The sequence below is a fragment of the Lissotriton helveticus genome, chromosome 1_1 (assembly GCF_964261635.1).
Source record: "Lissotriton helveticus chromosome 1_1, aLisHel1.1, whole genome shotgun sequence".
NCBI classification, from domain to species: domain Eukaryota; kingdom Metazoa; phylum Chordata; class Amphibia; order Caudata; family Salamandridae; genus Lissotriton; species Lissotriton helveticus.
The window spans coordinates 189,945,190-189,962,298 of record NC_136057.1 but is presented as its reverse complement, the minus strand read 5'-3'; the positions used below and the strand labels follow the sequence as shown (position 1 = coordinate 189,962,298).

Here is a 17,109-nt window from a genome sequence, read left to right as displayed (position 1 = left end):
AGCAGACATACATTCTCACAAACTCCCAGTTTTACAAATATCTTCAGCTCAGACATACACTTGTCGCCCACTCTCTTCCACTGGACCCCCTGTCACAGTTATGTCTGCTGGAAGCCAAATGGCTGATGGGACACATGGATAGAGAGGGATCTCACACATCTACCGCACACTCTTATTAATTCACCCGGGAAACTGGACCACCTCAAGAACCGGTGGGAGGAACAGGTGGGACCTAAGGAGGGCAGAGACTGGAGGGACACATTAATGGATCCACGGGAACTTACAGCCTTGGCCAGGCTGCTCCTCATTCAAACTATCTCTCCCTGCACTGCCTGCATAGGGCTAGCCTGCGACCCATCCCCACCTCCCTATAATGTGCTAGATAAAACACGATCTAACAACCAGTAAATAAAGTAGAAATAAATATGAACCTTAAGCAAGAATTGGCAAACCCAGTAGGCCTCACCTGTACAGGAGCTATTGGTTTTGCCAAATGTTTCAGCAATGTTGTACACTAGAGTGGCTGCTTTTTAGCATGGCTAAAAGCCAGTAGGGTAAAGGAGAGTGGCGTGGAGTGTCATAAAGTGGTGCATAGTGGAGTGTAAGGGAGCAGTGTGAAGTGGGGTACAGTAGAGTACCTGTGCTCTTTAATGTTTATGTTTCAGAGTTGGCCTCTTTGATCAGATCTTTTTGCTGTTCCCCTACTTCTTATGCAGACGACACCCAAATAGTGGTGTCAGCCGCTAACAACACTGAAGTAACCATCTCTCAATTTCACAACTGCATGAGAGCAGTTAGTGGCTGGATGGGAAAGCATTGTCTCAAATTAAATGCAGAAAGAACTGAGGTGATACTCTTTGGTAATAATCCTTTATTCTGGAGCACGGCATGCTGGCCAACAGAGATGGAAACCCTTCCTACCCCTGGACCAAAAGTAAAAAACATAGGTATAATGATAGACGACAAACTGAGCTTTAATAAACACATTAGCTCAGTTGTCTTGGCCAGTTTTAAAACTCTCAGAATTATTAGAAAGATCCTTCCTTTTATCCCGTTGACCACCAGAAAAACTGTTGTTTCTTTATTAATCCTAGCAAAACTGGATTACTGTAATGGTCTTTTCACCAAGCTTCAAAAACAACATATGAAGAAACTTTAGAGTGTACTGACTGCGGCAACCAGGCTCATCTTCGACCTGCCTAAATTCCATTCAGTTTCAACCTCCATTAAGGAACTGCATTGGCTGACTGTAGATAGCTGCATTAATTTCAAGGCATAATGCCTTACCTATAAAGCCTTGCATGATCTGGGTCCCAGCTACCTTAAAATAATTCCTCTCATTGTACTCACCAAATAGAGTTCTTTGATCTAAAAACACTCTGACAGTGTCCTGTCCCAGGTTTAGGAGACTTAAATGGGGAGGCAGTTGTTTTACCACTGCAGCCCGGCCCTATGGAATAGTCTACCAATGAGCATTAAAGCAGCTCCCACACCGCTGAGTTTCAGGAAGCTAACAAAAACCTGGCTTTTTAACCTCTAGGTACCCAGTACCCTCACCTTACTGCCAATCAACCAGTGCCAAGACACCCATGGGTATTAAAGCGCTTTAAAAACCTTTTGACATAACAGAACATAGAGTCGAGTGGCATGGAGACAAGTGAAGAGTCATGGAGTAGTGTACAGTATTGTGGGTGGAGTAGGATGTCAGAGTGGAAGGGTGTAGAGTTGAGCGGCATAGAGTGGAGCACAGTGTCAAAGTAGAATAGAGTGTCGTAAAGTGGAGTGGCATAGAGTATCGTGGAGTGACATAGAAGGTGTTGCGTAGAGTGGAGAAGAGTGTTGTAGAGTAGAGTGGTGTACAGCAGTGGTACCGATAACATGGTTGGCTCAAGGTCTCGTTTAAAGTACTAATGCCCAATTTGCAATTCGGTCATTCATTACTGAATCGCAAATTTGGTTTGCGAATCGGTATTAGAAAGGGGCGTGTATGGGGCATCCCTGCTTAATAGCAACTCGCAGTGGTATGTGTGAATCTTTACGACCGAAATGCGGTTGCAAAACATTTGCATTTTACTGCCAACTCCGGGATGGTGGTAAGCCATTTACATGATCGAAACAGGGCCCCAAGGGACCCTTTCCCCTTTGTGAATGTTGGGGAAAATATCTTTTAAGAACAGGCAGTGGTCTGTGGGACTCTTAAAAAATGAAAAGAAAACAGTTAATTTTACATTTTGAAGCACATCCTGTTTTCCTTTAAGGAAAACGGGCTGCATTTTAAAAATACTTTTTTTAAAGCAATTACACACATGGTGGTCTGTTGCCCCAGCAGACTACTTTTTCTGTGATTTTTGCCATTCACATTGGGTTGCAACCCAAAACTTACCTCATTAATATTATTGAGGTTTGTCTATTTGCGACCCACTGGGAATTGCCAAATGTGTTGAACTCACATTTGAACATCGCTGTCTGCAATTACCAATAGCGAATCGCTTGATTTTGCTATTAGGTAATTGCAAACCCCAGCATACGTACATATTGGGCTATATGTTTCAACTCCTGTACCTCCTAGAGTTTGATTGAATGATGAAAGCAATGAGCATAATTTATCCACATTAAGGCTCCAGAGGTAAATGTCATGCAAGCACTGCAAGGATTAACCAACAGTGCTATAGCCCAAATTTTTCTACTTTCACTTCTCTAGCTTTTCTACATTTACTTCTGGCTGCTGTCACTGAATCATCAAGCTTTCATAAAAAGACCAAACACCACAACCAGCTATGAATATTCTCCAGTGAGAGCTTGTTCAATCGGTTTGAATCTGTTGCTTTGTCACTAATCTCACAAATTAGCAGAAAATTCCTGTGTTAGTCCAAGCATTGTCAATAGTGTTGCTTTTCCAGGTAGCATGAGCAGGTGTCCTTGGATTTTCTTCATTAGAACTCGCTCACAGAATAAAAACCATTGCACAAGTATCCTGGTATGTCATATTTTTTCCTAGATGTAGGGGAAGGATAAACAGCAGAGGATAGACACTTATATAATGCCCTCCTATTGGTGCAGTCTTTTACCATCTGCTTTCTAACAGCTGGTATTTGAATGTCCCACATAATTGCAATTTTATCATTTTTTATAATTCCTTCATAAAACAATAACTGCACTTTTTTGCTTGGGAGTATGTCCACTGATGGGTCAGTATTATTGTTGATGTACTTGAATTCTTACCAAATTTACTGCATCTCTATGTTTATTTCTATGTGTGTTAGGTGATGTTGTGTGTTTGCTGATGTCTTTGTAGGGTCAAAAAGTGACAAAAGCTCTTCACACATTTACTGCAATAATATGGCTTTTCCCTTGTGGGAGTTCGTTGATGTGTTTGTAGGTTTGATAATTAACAAAAGCTCTTCACACATTCACTGCAATGATATAAGTTTTCTCCTGTGTGCTTTATGATGTGATATGGCTTTTGCCCTGTATGTGTTTCCTGATGGTGTTTTAGGTGTAATAATCAACTAAACCTCTTCACACATTCACTGCAATGATATGGCTTTTCCCCTGTGTGTGTTCGCTGATGTTTTTGTAGGTCTGATGATTGACTGAAGCTCCTCACACATTCACTGCAATGATATGGTGTTTACCCGGTGTGCGTTCTCTGATGGTGTTTTAGGCTTGATAAATGTATAAAGATCTACTAACATTCACTGCACTTGAATGGTTTTTCATCAGTGTGTGTTCTCCTATGTAGTTATCGGTCTGATAATGGATTAAACCTCTTCACACTTTCACTATAATTATATAGTTTTACGCTGTGTGTTAGCTGATGTTTTTGTAGGCTTGAACATTGACTAAATCTCTTCACACACTCACTGCAGTGATATAGGTTTTCTCTTGTGTGAGTTTGCAGATGTGTTTTTAGGTTTGATAATTGACTAAAGCTCTGCACACACTCAACTGCAGTGATATAGGTTTTTTCTAGTATGGGTTTGCTGATGTGTTTTTAGGTTTGATAATTGACTAAAGCTTTTCATACATTCACTGCAGTGATATGGCTTTTCCCCTGTGTGTGTTCGCTCATGTCTTTGTAGTTCTGATAATCGACCAAAGCTCTTCACACATTCACTGCAGTGATATGGCTTTTCCCCTGTGTGTGTTCGTTGATGCTGTTTTAGGCCAGATAATTGACTAAACCTCTTCACACATTCACTGCAATGATATGGCCTTTCCCCTGTGTGTGTTCGCTGATGTCTTTGTAGGTCTGATGGTCGACTAAAGCTCTTCACACATTCACTGCAATGATAAAGGTTTTCCCCTGTGTGTGTTCGCTGATGTCTTTGTAGGTCGGATGATCGACTAAAGCTCTTCACACATTCACTGCAATTATATGTTTTTTTCCCGGAGTGCGTTCTCTGATGGTGTTTTAGGCTTGATAAATGTATAAAGATCTTCTCACATTCACTGCACTTGAATGGTTTTTCCCTAGTGTGTGTTCTCCTATGTAGTTTTCGGTCTGATAATTGATTAAACCTCTTCACACTTTCACTACAAATATATAGTTTTCCCCTGTGTGTTCGCTGATGGCTTTGTAGGTTTGAAAATGGACTAAATCTTTTTACACACTCACTGCAGTGATATGGGTTTTCTCTTGTGTGTATTTGCTGATGTTTTTTTAGGTTTGATAATTGACTAAAGCTCTTCACATTCTCACTGCAGTGATATAGGTTTTCTCTTGTGTGTGTTTGCTGATGTGTTTTTAGGTTTGATAATTGACTAAAGCTCTTCACACGTTCACTGCAGTGATATGGCTTTTCCCCTGTGTGTGTTCGCTGATGTCTTTGTAGTTCTGATAATCGACCAAAGCGCTTCACACATTCACTGCAGTGATATGGCTTTTCCCCTGTGTGTGTTCGCTGATGCTGTTTTAGGCCGGATAATTGACTAAACCTCTTCACACATTCACTGCAATGATATGGCCTTTCTCCTGTGTGTGTTCGCTGATGTCTTTGTAGGTCTGATGATCGACTAAAGCCCTTCACACATTCACTGCAGTGATATAGGTTTTCCCCTGTGTGTGTTCGCTGATGTCTTTGTAGGTCTGATGATCGACTAAAGCTCTTCACACATTCACTGCAGTTATATGTTTTTTTCCCAGTATATGTTCTCTGATTGTGTTTTATGTCTGATAACTGACTAAAGTTCTTCACAAGTTCACTGCATTTGAATGGCTTTTCCCCTGTGTGTTTTCGCTGATGCTCTTTAAGGAGTGCAGAATCACTAAAGCTCGTTTCACATTTAGTGCATTTGAACAGTTTTTCTCCTCTGTGTATTTGCTGATGACGTTTTAGTATTGATGACAAAATAAAGGTCTCGCTGCATGTGTCAGATACTTCTTTCTTGATTAGTGTCTCTGAGTCGGGTATGTATTTGGCTACATCCGATGACTGTTTTTCTTGATGTGCCAAAATCACTGATGAAGCACCTGTATTATTCTCACATTCCCTGTATGTGTGTGGCATTTTGCATGTCTGCTTTCCGATTTAACAATAAAGTGAAAAGGCCAATAAATACTTCCCACACTCATAATGTGTGTGGAAAGCTTCTTTGTGGATGATTATATCTTTAAACTGGATAAAGGTATGGCACGCTTGTGGGTAAAGATCCATCCTCCTTCTGGTCGGTGCAAATTGGGACAGTATTCTGTATTTTAGATAGCAGAATGCCTCTTTCCTTTACCCTTCAGTTGTTTGGCTTCACTCCATTGTGCTTTTCTCTGGTTGCTGTAAAATGGTCTGAAAGAGTTTACAATACACATCTAGCACTGAATAGTGGTCTGATATCACTTTTGAAAGGAAAGCAGTGAGTAATCACATCATACCAATCACGCGATTATAGGTGGTAATGGACATGTTTACCCAGGAAGTGGATTATCAGTGTTGTTGTCATTTTATAAACATAATTTCTTAGTTTTATAGCGTGGAGGTGCAGAGCTCAGACTTGTAGAATCATTGAATTGCCCTTGATGCTTCTTACAGGATCTGTCAGTTCAAGTTCTGGTTTGTCTGTTTCTGACTGCGCTTATGTTTTCCTGAATACTGGAGCTCAATATTTCGAACCGTGTTTTTGCAGAATTACAGGATTTTCTTCATTATTCTGAAACATTTTGTACATTCAAGGATTGTTTTCTGTCGGATGTAAAGAGAATTATAATTACTTACATGGAAACATTATGGAATGTGCATACACAATTTTTTTTAATTTAATTTTAATACACAACAACAACAGAATCAAACTGAGTAGACAGAGGGATACATGGGTGGAGAGGGATAAATGGGTGGAAAGGGACAAGTAAGGTATAAGGATCATGGCTAATTCACAACGTCACTTGATGTAAACATCACAGCTGTCATTGATAATGTCATAACATTATACACTTACATCTTACATGTTGATAATGTCATAGCCCAAAATGCATAATGCATCACATTTAAGTGTTACACATAACATATGAAAACGGGAATATCGTAAGTACCAACAGGAATAAAGAAGGGAAAACTGGAATGCCTTGTCTGGTACCTTTTTCTAATGTAAGTGGGTGGGACAGGGAACTATTAGCGGAGATACAGCACTTGGGTTGCTATATAAAGCCATAATCATTGTTATAAATTCCTCTCGTAAGTTGAAGGCTTAAGGGATTTCCTAAAGAAAGATTCAGGATACTCTATCAAACCTTTTTTCAGCATCAAGTGCAATGGCTAGAGAAGGCGATGTGGATGATTTTGCCTTGTCTAGAACATGGCATAGGAGGGGGGTGTTATTGTTGGACATATATATATATTTTTTAAATCTGAATTTGGTATTACTTATTAACTGTAGTAGATAAAGGTTTAGGCGCTTGGCTACTATTTTTGCATATATTTTGCAATCTAGGTTTAACAGGGAAATATCGGTCTGTAATTTTTTGGGAAGTGTAAGGGCCTTAATTTCTTTGGGTATCACTATTATGTTGGCTTCCGCCATGGTACCAGTGATAGTTTCAGAGTTTGCAAAGAGGTAAAATAGATGTAACATAGCTGTTTGAACTGACTGGGTGAATGTTTTGTAAATTGTGGCTGTAAAGTGGTTCAGGCTAAGAGCCTTGTTTTCATTGAGTATACCAATTACTTTAGCGATTTCAGTCAGAGAGATTGGTTTTGATAGGGTCATTTTATTTTATTCAGATATACGAGGTATAGGTTGCTTGTTTTACTCCTGTGTCGTTACGTGTTCTTTAGAATAGAACATCTCATTAAGTTTTCTAACGGTGTTGCCAGCTTTATTGGCATTGGAAAGCTTGAAGCCATTAAATGTATTAATCCAACTCATTTTCACTAAGAGTTTTGTTGTAATCATGTTTCCTGTGTGAGTAGGGAGAGAATAGTTTTGTTTAGATTTTCAAGCTGCTTGAATTCTTGTGCGGTGTTCTTTGTTTTGCTGATTTTTGCTTTCCTATCATTGAGGTGGATTCTTAGTGTAGCTTTAGGAGCATGCAATAAAGTTTGTATGTTTATATACATTGAGGTGTTAACAACAATGACATTTGATAACGTTTCTTCAAATTTCTTAATGTTGTCTGGATTTGCTATATTATCGTTACTGAAATGCATATCCTAGTTGGCGTTTTAGGGTTTGTTCCAGCTAAAAGTGTATTATTGCAAGAATGGTCAGAGATTAGTGTTGACAATATATTTGTTTGGTTTATTAGATGGGTGTGAGACCCGGAAATGCGGATGTATTTGATTCTAGTTTAAGAGTTGTGTGGAGCAGAAAAGAAAGTGTAATATCTGGAGTCAAAATGTTGTAACCGGCAGGTGTCTTTCAAGATCATATTTAGAGCATATTTCTTTTAGGATTTTGTGGGATTTAGGTGAATGGTAATTACAGGTGTACTGGCGATCAAGGGCCGTGTTAAGTGGGAGACTGAAGTCGCCACCTATAATTTCATTTGAGGGTACATGACTAATCTTGTCTGTTATTTCATTCTGTTATTTCATTCCAGAAGGAGGTATCATATTTGTGCGGGATATATATATATATTATAGTTAGTTCAGCTAACTATAACTCGCGCGCCTGCAATGCACTGCTGATGACGTCACATATTACATCACTCATAACATGGTAAGCGACATCACTCATGACATCTCTCATGACATCTCAAATGACATCACTGATGACATCACTGATGACATCATCCAGTGAATGTGTGTCTTTCTGAAAAATAAATATTTTTTATATAAGTATATCTAAAGGTCGATGGAAGGATAAATGGGTATACAAGTGTCTTAATGGATGTTTCTTTTGTAAAAATGATTGCATAACTGACCTATTAAGTGTATCTTAGTGACTACATGTATTAGTGAGTAATGTTTAAATATGTAAATATCTGTATCAGTGTCTCACTTTGTCTATAAGTGGCTGCATGGGTTGGTGAGTAGCTACATGAGTGTCTATATGGGTTATTAGTTTGTTTTTTGAGTATGAGTGTCAGTGGGGGATATTACTTAGCGTATAGATGCATGAATGAGTGACTCACGTTTGTATGTGTTTTGAAGACAGCATGTGTGCATGGGTGGATGAATGTGTGTATGGGTGTGTTAGTGAGTGAATGGCTGTCTCAATAGTATCTTTATGAGTAACTACATATGTTTTAATCTAGCATATGTGAGTATTGATGTATATAAGTGATTATATGTGAGAGATTTGATGAGTTTCTGTATAAATAATTATGTGTTTCTATAAGTGATTGTTTAGGAGAGTAAGTGTAGTGGTGTGTGTATAGCTGTATATGCAAATAAATGGTTATTTGCATGTGTAAGTATGTGTGTGAGTAACTCTATGGATGAGTGCCGCTGTGTAACAGGATGTATAGGTGTATGAGTACATATGATGAGTGAGTACATATATGAGTGACTATATAGAACAGTTCGTGAATGAGTGGATGTGTATGTAGATGGTGGAATTACTGAATAGGTTGTTGTAACTGGTATTGGTATCTCCATTTTTTTGAAAATGTTAGTTTCTATTTTTGAATGTGTGTATCAAGGGTTATATTACGCTGAGAGGAGGTCTGCCACTCTTTCACAAGGATGATGTCATCAGTGATGTCATTTGAGATGTCAGCATTGATGTCATGAGTGATGTCACTGACCATGTCATGAGTGATGTAATATGTGACGTCATCAGCAGTGCATTGCGGGGGCGCGAGTTATAGTTAGCTGAACTAACTATAACGGGGGAATTTCAATGGTTTTGTATGAGTGAAATGCCCAGCTAACTATAACATGTGTGAAACCTATGGTTTTTTCAGTGAATTTCTAAGGTTTTTGAAATGCTAATTCCTAACTATAACGTGGCTGAAACCTATGTTTTTTTCAGTGAATTTCTAAGGTTTTTTAAATGCTAATTCCTAACTATAACGTGGCTGAAACCTATGGTTTTTTCAGTGAATTTTCAAGGTTTTGTAAATGATAATTTTTAAATGTATTAATTGTTATATTTTTTATACTAATTTACTACATTGTTTTAAAGTATTTATTTTTAAATATTTTATTTTTTAAATTACATTACATATTTTTAATATAAATTGAAAAAAAATGTTATTCAAGTTACTGGTAAGTACAGTTAAATTTACTTTCCAGATAACAGGTGAGTAAATCGGAATTCGGAGTTCGGCTGATTTAAGAGGAATTTTTTTGAGTTCCAAAACTCCACACTTGGAAGAAGAATTTCCAAGTGAAACCAGTCAATGTTAGCCTATGGAAGGAAATTCAAGATACTGTAAGTATGGTTAGAATTACTTTTCAGGATCAGTAGTGGGCTGAAAGATGCAGCACTGAGGTCTCTCCTGATAACAGGTGATTAAATTGGAATTCGTAGTTCGGCTGATTTTTTAAAGTTCCAAAACTGCACACTTAGAAAAATGTCCAAGTGAAATCAGTCAGTGTTAGCCTACGGAAGGAAATTCAAGTTACTGTAACTACGATTAGAATTACTTTTCAGGATCAGTAGTGGGCTGAAAGATGCAGCACTGAGGTCTCTCCTGATAACAGGTGAGTAAATCGGAATTCGTAGTTCGGCTGATTTAAAGGAATATTTCGCTCAATAGTGAAGGAAGGGGGCAGTGCCTGAGGTGACATGTGTGCAAACATGCCGTGTGGCGCGTTTTAGGTTGGGGAATTAATTCCTCTTCAATCCTAAGGTCCCCTGTGAGCCAACTAGCCCACCAGGTACCTCCAGTATGCGCCAGGGAGCTGCATTGTAGAGAGGTGTTCAGAGGGCACGCCCCCTTTTTATAACACTCTGCAACACAGCTCTGTGGCGCTTACTAGAGGTACCTGTTGGACTAGTTGGCCCCTAGGGGACCTCTGGATTGAAGAGGAATTAATTCCCTAACTGAAAACGCGCCACAGGGCATGTTTGCACACATATCACCTCAAACTCCGCCCTCTACCTTCATCACTGTGCAAACTCGCCTCATAACGCGTTCTAAGTTGGGGGATTAGGTCCCCTTGCATACTCGGGGTCCATGGGGGCCAACTGGCCCACCAGGAACCTTCAGTATGCACCAGGGGGCTGCGGTGCAGAGAGGTGTAAAAAGGGGCGTGGCCTCATGACACCTCTCTGCAACACAGCCCCCTGGGGCCTTTTTGTAGAGGGGGATCTAATTCCCTTTGCATACTGGGGGTCCCTGGGGGCCAACTAGCCACCAGGAACCTTCAGTATGGGCCAGGGGGCTGCGTTGTAGAGAGGTTAATGAGGCCATGCCCCTTTTTACACCTCTCTGCAACGCAGCCCCCTGGCGCATTTGCAGAGGGGGAACTAATTCCCCTTGCATACTGGGGGTCCCTGGGGGCCAACTAGCCCACCAGGAACCTCCAGTATGCGCCAGCCCCCCTCCAATGCCCCCTTAAGGCCCCGTGGACCCCATCCCCCGGGGCCTGCCAATCTATTTTTTTTATTTACATTTTTTAATAGTGGAGGGGGGCTGCGTGGCCCCCTTCCCAGGGCAACTTATGGCCCCGGGAACCCCATTCCCCGGGGCCTGCCCTCTCCGTTGGGGGCCGTGGGGGGGTCTCCAAGCCCCCCACGGTCCCTGCCGGCTCCCCGCATCCTGCGGGAGCCAACATTACTTTTCTGCACGAGGAGCAGCTAACATGCTGCTCCCCATGCAGAAAAGTAATCCGATTTGATTTTTGAAAGAGAGAGCAGGTTTCCTGTTCTCTCTTTCAAAAACCAAAGCAGTTTGCTATAGTAGGGCGGGAGCCGCAAGGCTCCCGTCCTACCATAGCAAATAGCAGTGTCCCGGGGGTAGGCAACCCGGGACACTGCAGGGGTGGCGGTCCCCAAGGCTATCAAGGGCTCCAGGGTGGGCCCCCTCCCACCTGTTAAAAGCCCCGGGGGGTGGTGATCCCTGGGGCTGGGGGGCCCGTCGTGGACCCCCCAATTTAAATATTAGTGGCCCGGGGAGGTGTCGGTCCCCTGGGCATGTGGGGGGCTTAAGCCCCCACACAGGTTTTTTTTTTTTTTAATTAAAAACGAAGCCTCAGGGGTTGGCAGTCCCCGGGGCTGCGGGTGTCCGTGAGCCCCCCCCCAGCATACTTAATAATAAAGCCCCGGCCCCCCATCATTCATATGCAAGCCCCGGCGGGTGGCAGTCCCCGGGGCTGCGGGGGAGCCGTGTGCCCCCTTGCTATCATACTTACTTTGCCCCGTGGGGTGGCAAAGTACCTACGCGTATCCCACGATTTTAAAAAAAGGACCCCTTGCGGGTCCTTGTGGGACCCTCTGAGCAGGCCTAGGGGGTCAGGGTGTTTCTACCCTGCCCCCTTTCCGTCTTTTTCACATTTCTTTTGCTGCTTTCTTGCGCCTCGATTCTATCCAGGCACAAGATGGCTGCCAACACTTTCTGGTTTGGAGTGTTGACAGCCAATTAGCATGAAGCTCGTGCTCGGGAAGGTACAGAGTACGGTACTTCATCTCTAGCTATATCTATGATTTTACTTTTGATTTTCTCGGGAACTACTGAACGGATTTACACCATTTAACAAAAAGTGTAATCTGCGATTCCGTTCAGCAGTTCGGGCTGTAGCCTCACTTAAAGAACCCTATGGAAAATTGCATGGGGAAAACACGTTTTGGGACCCCCATTTTTTCTTGGCCCCTACTTCACGAATCACCCCGAAACTTTCAGGGAAGGAGCGGAGCAGGCCATTTTTGCTTGGAGAATTTCGCAAAGATTTGTCGACCGGCGCCAAAGTTATTCCAAATAGAATGTTGCAAATTTCCTATGGAAACTAGGTCCTAACTATAACTACCTACTGGCGACCGCCAGTAGGTAATTCATTGAAAAAAACATACGTTTTAGGGACGTTATAGTTAGTTGGACATTTCTCTCATACAAAACCATAGAAGTTTCCCCGTTATAGTTAGTTCAGCTAACTATAACTCGCGCACCCGCAATGCACTTCTGATGACGTCACATATTACATCATTCAGGACATGGTCAGTGACATCACTGATGACATCACTCATGACATTACTGATGACATCATCCAATGACTGTTTGTTTCTGTAAAGTTTAAATATGTTTGCTCTATATATATATATATGCCAAGGTGTATTGACGAATGAGTGGGTGTATAAGTGTGTGGATGGAGGATTTTGTAGGTGCATGACTGACTGTATAAGTGAGTGATTTAACGTGTCTTACTGAATGCATGGGTTAGTGACTAAACTGTGTGAATGTCTGTTGTTGTGTAAGCTGCTGCATGGGTTGGTTAGTAGCTACATGAGTGTCTATATGGGCTATTGTTTGGTTGCCTGAGTATTTGTATTGGGTGCCTGAGTGCGTGGGTGGGTGGGAGGTGTGTGACTGTGCATAGATGTGTGATTGGTTGATTTGCTGGGTGTATGGGTTCAAGAGTGCATGTGCAAACAGCTGTATGGGTGAGTGAATCTGTGTATGGGTTTGTTGGTAAGAGAATGGAAGTCTCAGTGGTATATGTCCATGTAACTACATATGTAAAATGCAGTGTATGTGAGAGTTGGAGTATATAAATGACTATACGTGAGAGTCAGTGATTGTGAGAGTGAGTGTGTACTTGTATCAGTGATTGTGTAAGAGAGTAAGGATGCGTTTGTTTCTGTTTGAATACGTGATATGGTGTGTGTATAACTGTATAGTCAGTAAATGGAAGTGTAATTGTTTCTTTGCATGACTGACTAGGTGTGTGAGTAACTCCAAGGATGAGTGGTGATGTGTGTGTGAGTGCCTGTATAGGTGTACGAGTGCTTATGATAGTGTTGTATTGATGAGTGACTGCATGTATTAGTGACTGTATGGGTGAATGTGTGAATGTGTGTGTAGACCTAGGAATCAGTGAGTGCATATGTAGTAACTGGTATTGGTGTGTCTATGGTTTTGAAAATGGTAGTCTGTATTTTACATTGGTTGTATCAAAGGTTATATTAGAGTATGAGGAGGTGCATCATATTTTCACGTGGATGAGGTCATCAGTGATGTCTTTTAAGAAGTCCTGTGGCACGTTTTAAGTTAGGAGATTAAGTCCCCTTGAATCCTGAGGGTCCCTGGGGTCCTTGTGGGACCCGCTGAGCAGGCCTAAGGGGTCAGGGTGTTTCTACCCTGCCCCCTTTTCTTGTATTTTCACCTCTTTTTGCGGTTGTCTTGTGTCTCGGTTCTACAGAGTGACAAGATGGCTGCCAACACTTCCTGGTTTGGAGTGTTGGCAGCCAATTATAATGAAACTCGTGGTTAGGAGGATTCGCGAACTCATTGCAGCCATAGATATTTTCTTTTTCTAATTTCTCAGGAACTACTGAACGGATTTACACCATTTAACAAAAAGGACTCTTTCTGAACCAAGCCTTACCTTTTTGCCAAATTTGGTGTAATAGCGTTCGGCAGGTCAACATGGGGAAAACACGTTTTGGGACACCCTTGTTTTCCTCGGCCCCCACTTGACGAATCACCCCGAAACTTTCAAAACAGGAGGTGACCGGAGCGGGTCTAGTTTTGAACATTTCGTGAATATTCATCAACCAGCACCAAAGTAATTGGGAAAAGAAAAAACGCTTTTCCTATGGAAACTAGGTCCTAACTATAACTACCTACTGGTCACCCCCAGTAGGAGTATGTATATGTGTTTGCTGTCCGAACCTTGCAATAAATCAGCCTTCAAATTGTTCCCCGTTGTGACCTCTGCCTTTCTTTCAGGAGGGTTTTTCGGATATATATATATATATAGATATATATATATATATATCTTTCAGGGGCTCTCCTCATGGAAAGAAATGAGGCGCACTCAGCACAGGTAAGGAAACATCGTTTTATTCACCATTTGCACGCTCCGCTGTCCTGATGCATTTCAGCCTCATAGGCCTTCTTCAGACGGGGAGGAGCATTCTGACATCCAATGGCCTTCCCAAACACACTCAGACCCGCTTTTCTTGCCAACTTTTGCTTCCATAATTCCCTCAGGTGGGTGCTCAATTACGCTGCAACTTAAAGGCATTCTGGTCTTAGTAGTGCGTCCTCAGCCTTACGATTTTGTTCCTCCAGTGGATGATGTCTTATAATTTTAAAATGTTCTCGGGTGAGGCCTGTGTCCCCTTAACAGCTGTTTTCAAGGATTAAGGGGCCCATTCCAAAGTCCAGTCCTTGGTGGCGCCGCTGCCCAGCTGGTTTTCACCGTCGTCAGTTTAGGTCCCGTTTGGCAGAGTCCGGCGCGCTTTGTTGGGGGTGCGTCCCTCTCGGCCAGGGCCCAGGCCGTGTTAAATCCTTCAGGGGCTCTCCTCGTGGAAAGAAATGAGGCGCACTCAGCACAGGTAAGGAAACATCGTTTTATTCACCATTTGCACGCTCCGCTGTCCTGATGCATTTCAGCCTCATAGGCCTTCTTCAGAGGGGGAGGAGCATTCTGACATCCAATGGCCTTCCCAAACACACTCAGACCCGCTTTTCTTGCCAACTTTTGCTTCCATAATTCCCTCAGGTGGGTGCTCAATTACGCTGCAACTTAAAGGCATTCTGGTCTTAGTAGTGCGTCCGCAGCCTTACGATTTTGTTCCTCCAGTGGATGATGTCTTATAATTTTAAAATGTTCTCGGGTGATGCCTGTGTCCCCTTAACAGCTGTTTTCAAGGATTAAGGGGCCCATTCCAAAGTCCAGCCCTTGGTGGCGCCGCTGCCCAGCTGGTTTTCACCGTCGTCAGTTTAGGTCCCGTTTGGCAGAGTCCGGCGCGCTTTGTTGGGGGTGCGTCCCTCTCGGCCAGGGCCCAGGCCGTGTTAAATCTTTCAGGGGCTCTCCTCGTGGAAAGAAATGAGGCGCACTCAGCACAGGTAAGGAAACATCGTTTTATTCACCATTTGCACGCTCCGCTGTCCTGATGCATTTCAGCCTCATAGGCCTTCTTGAGAGGGGGAGGAGCATTCTGACATCCAATGGCCTTCCCAAACACACTCAGACCCGCTTTTCTTGCCAACTTTTGCTTCCATAATTCCCTCAGGTGGGTGCTCAATTACGCTGCAACTTAAAGGCATTCTGGTCTTAGTAGTGCGTCCTCAGCCTTACGATTTTGTTCCTCCAGTGGATGATGTCTTATAATTTTAAAATGTTCTCGGGTGATGCCTGTGTCCCCTTAACAGCTGTTTTCAAGGATTAAGGGGCCCATTCCAAAGTCCAGTCCTTGGTGGCGCCACTGCCCAGCTGGTTTTCACCGTCGTCAGTTTAGGTCCCGTTTGGCAGAGTCCGGCGCGCTTTGTTGGGGGTGCGTCCCTCTCGGCCAGGGCCCAGGCCGTGTTAAATCTTTCAGGGGCTCTCCTCGTGGAAAGAAATGAGGCGCACTCAGCACAGGTAAGGAAACATCGTTTTATTCACCATTTGCACGCTCCGCTGTCCTGATGCATTTCAGCCTCATAGGCCTTCTTCAGAGGGGGAGGAGCATTCTGACATCCAATGGCCTTCCCAAACACACTCAGACCCGCTTTTCTTGCCAACTTTTGCTTCCATAATTCCCTCAGGTGGGTGCTCAATTACGCTGCAACTTAAAGGCATTCTGGTCTTAGTAGTGCGTCCTCAGCCTTACGATTTTGTTCCTCCAGTGGATGATGTCTTATAATTTTAAAATGTTCTCGGGTGATGCCTGTGTCCCCTTAACAGCTGTTTTCAAGGATTAAGGGGCCCATTCCAAAGTCCAGTCCTTGGTGGCGCCGCTGCCCAGCTGGTTTTCACCGTCGTCAGTTTAGGTCCCGTTTGGCAGAGTCCGGCGCGCTTTGTTGGGGGTGCGTCCCTCTCGGCCAGGGCCCAGGCCGTGTTAAATCTTTCAGGGGCTCTCATCGTGGAAAGAAATGAGGCGCACTCAGCACAGGTAAGGAAACATCGTTTTATTCACCATTTGCACGCTCCGCTGTCCTGATGCATTTCAGCCTCATAGGCCTTCTTCAGAGGGGGAGGAGCATTCTGACATCCAATGGCCTTCCCAAACACACTCAGACCCGCTTTTCTTGCCAACTTTTGCTTCCATAATTCCCTTAGGTGGGTGCTCAATTACGCTGCAACTTAAAGGCATTCTGGTCTTAGTAGTGCGTCCTCAGCCTTACGATTTTGTTCCTCCAGTGGATGATGTCTTATAATTTTAAAATGTTCTCGGGTGATGCCTGTGTCCCCTTAACAGCTGTTTTCAAGGATTAAGGGGCCCATTCCAAAGTCCAGTCCTTGGTGGCGCCGCTGCCCAGCTGGTTTTCACCGTCGTCAGTTTAGGTCCCGTTTGGCAGAGTCCGGCGCGCTTTGTTGGGGGTGCGTCCCTCTCGGCCAGGGCCCAGGCCGTGTTAAATCTTTCAGGGGCTCTCCTCGTGGAAAGAAATGAGGCGCACTCAGCACAGGTAAGGAAACATCGTTTTATTCACCATTTGCACGCTCCGCTGTCCTGATGCATTTCAGCCTCATAGGCCTTCTTCAGAGGGGGAGGAGCATTCTGACATCCAATGGCCTTCCCAAACACACTCAGACCCGCTTTTCTTGCCAACTTTTGCTTCCATAATTCCCTCAGGTGGGTGCTCAA

General features: G+C 43.1%; 1 protein-coding gene across 1 annotated transcript in view; it reads right to left on the bottom strand.

Annotated features, from left to right (window-relative positions):
* Positions 1-851: 851 nt before the first annotated feature.
* The window catches only part of LOC144783972 (uncharacterized), a 206,097-nt gene continuing 189,839 nt past the window's right edge, over positions 852-17,109 (bottom strand). The window contains exon 2 of the mRNA XM_078662709.1: positions 852-6,176. Within this exon, the coding sequence (XP_078518835.1) occupies positions 3,945-5,510 (1,566 nt within the window). The 5' untranslated portion in view covers positions 5,511-6,176 and the 3' untranslated portion in view covers positions 852-3,944. The remainder of the gene's footprint in view (positions 6,177-17,109) is intronic.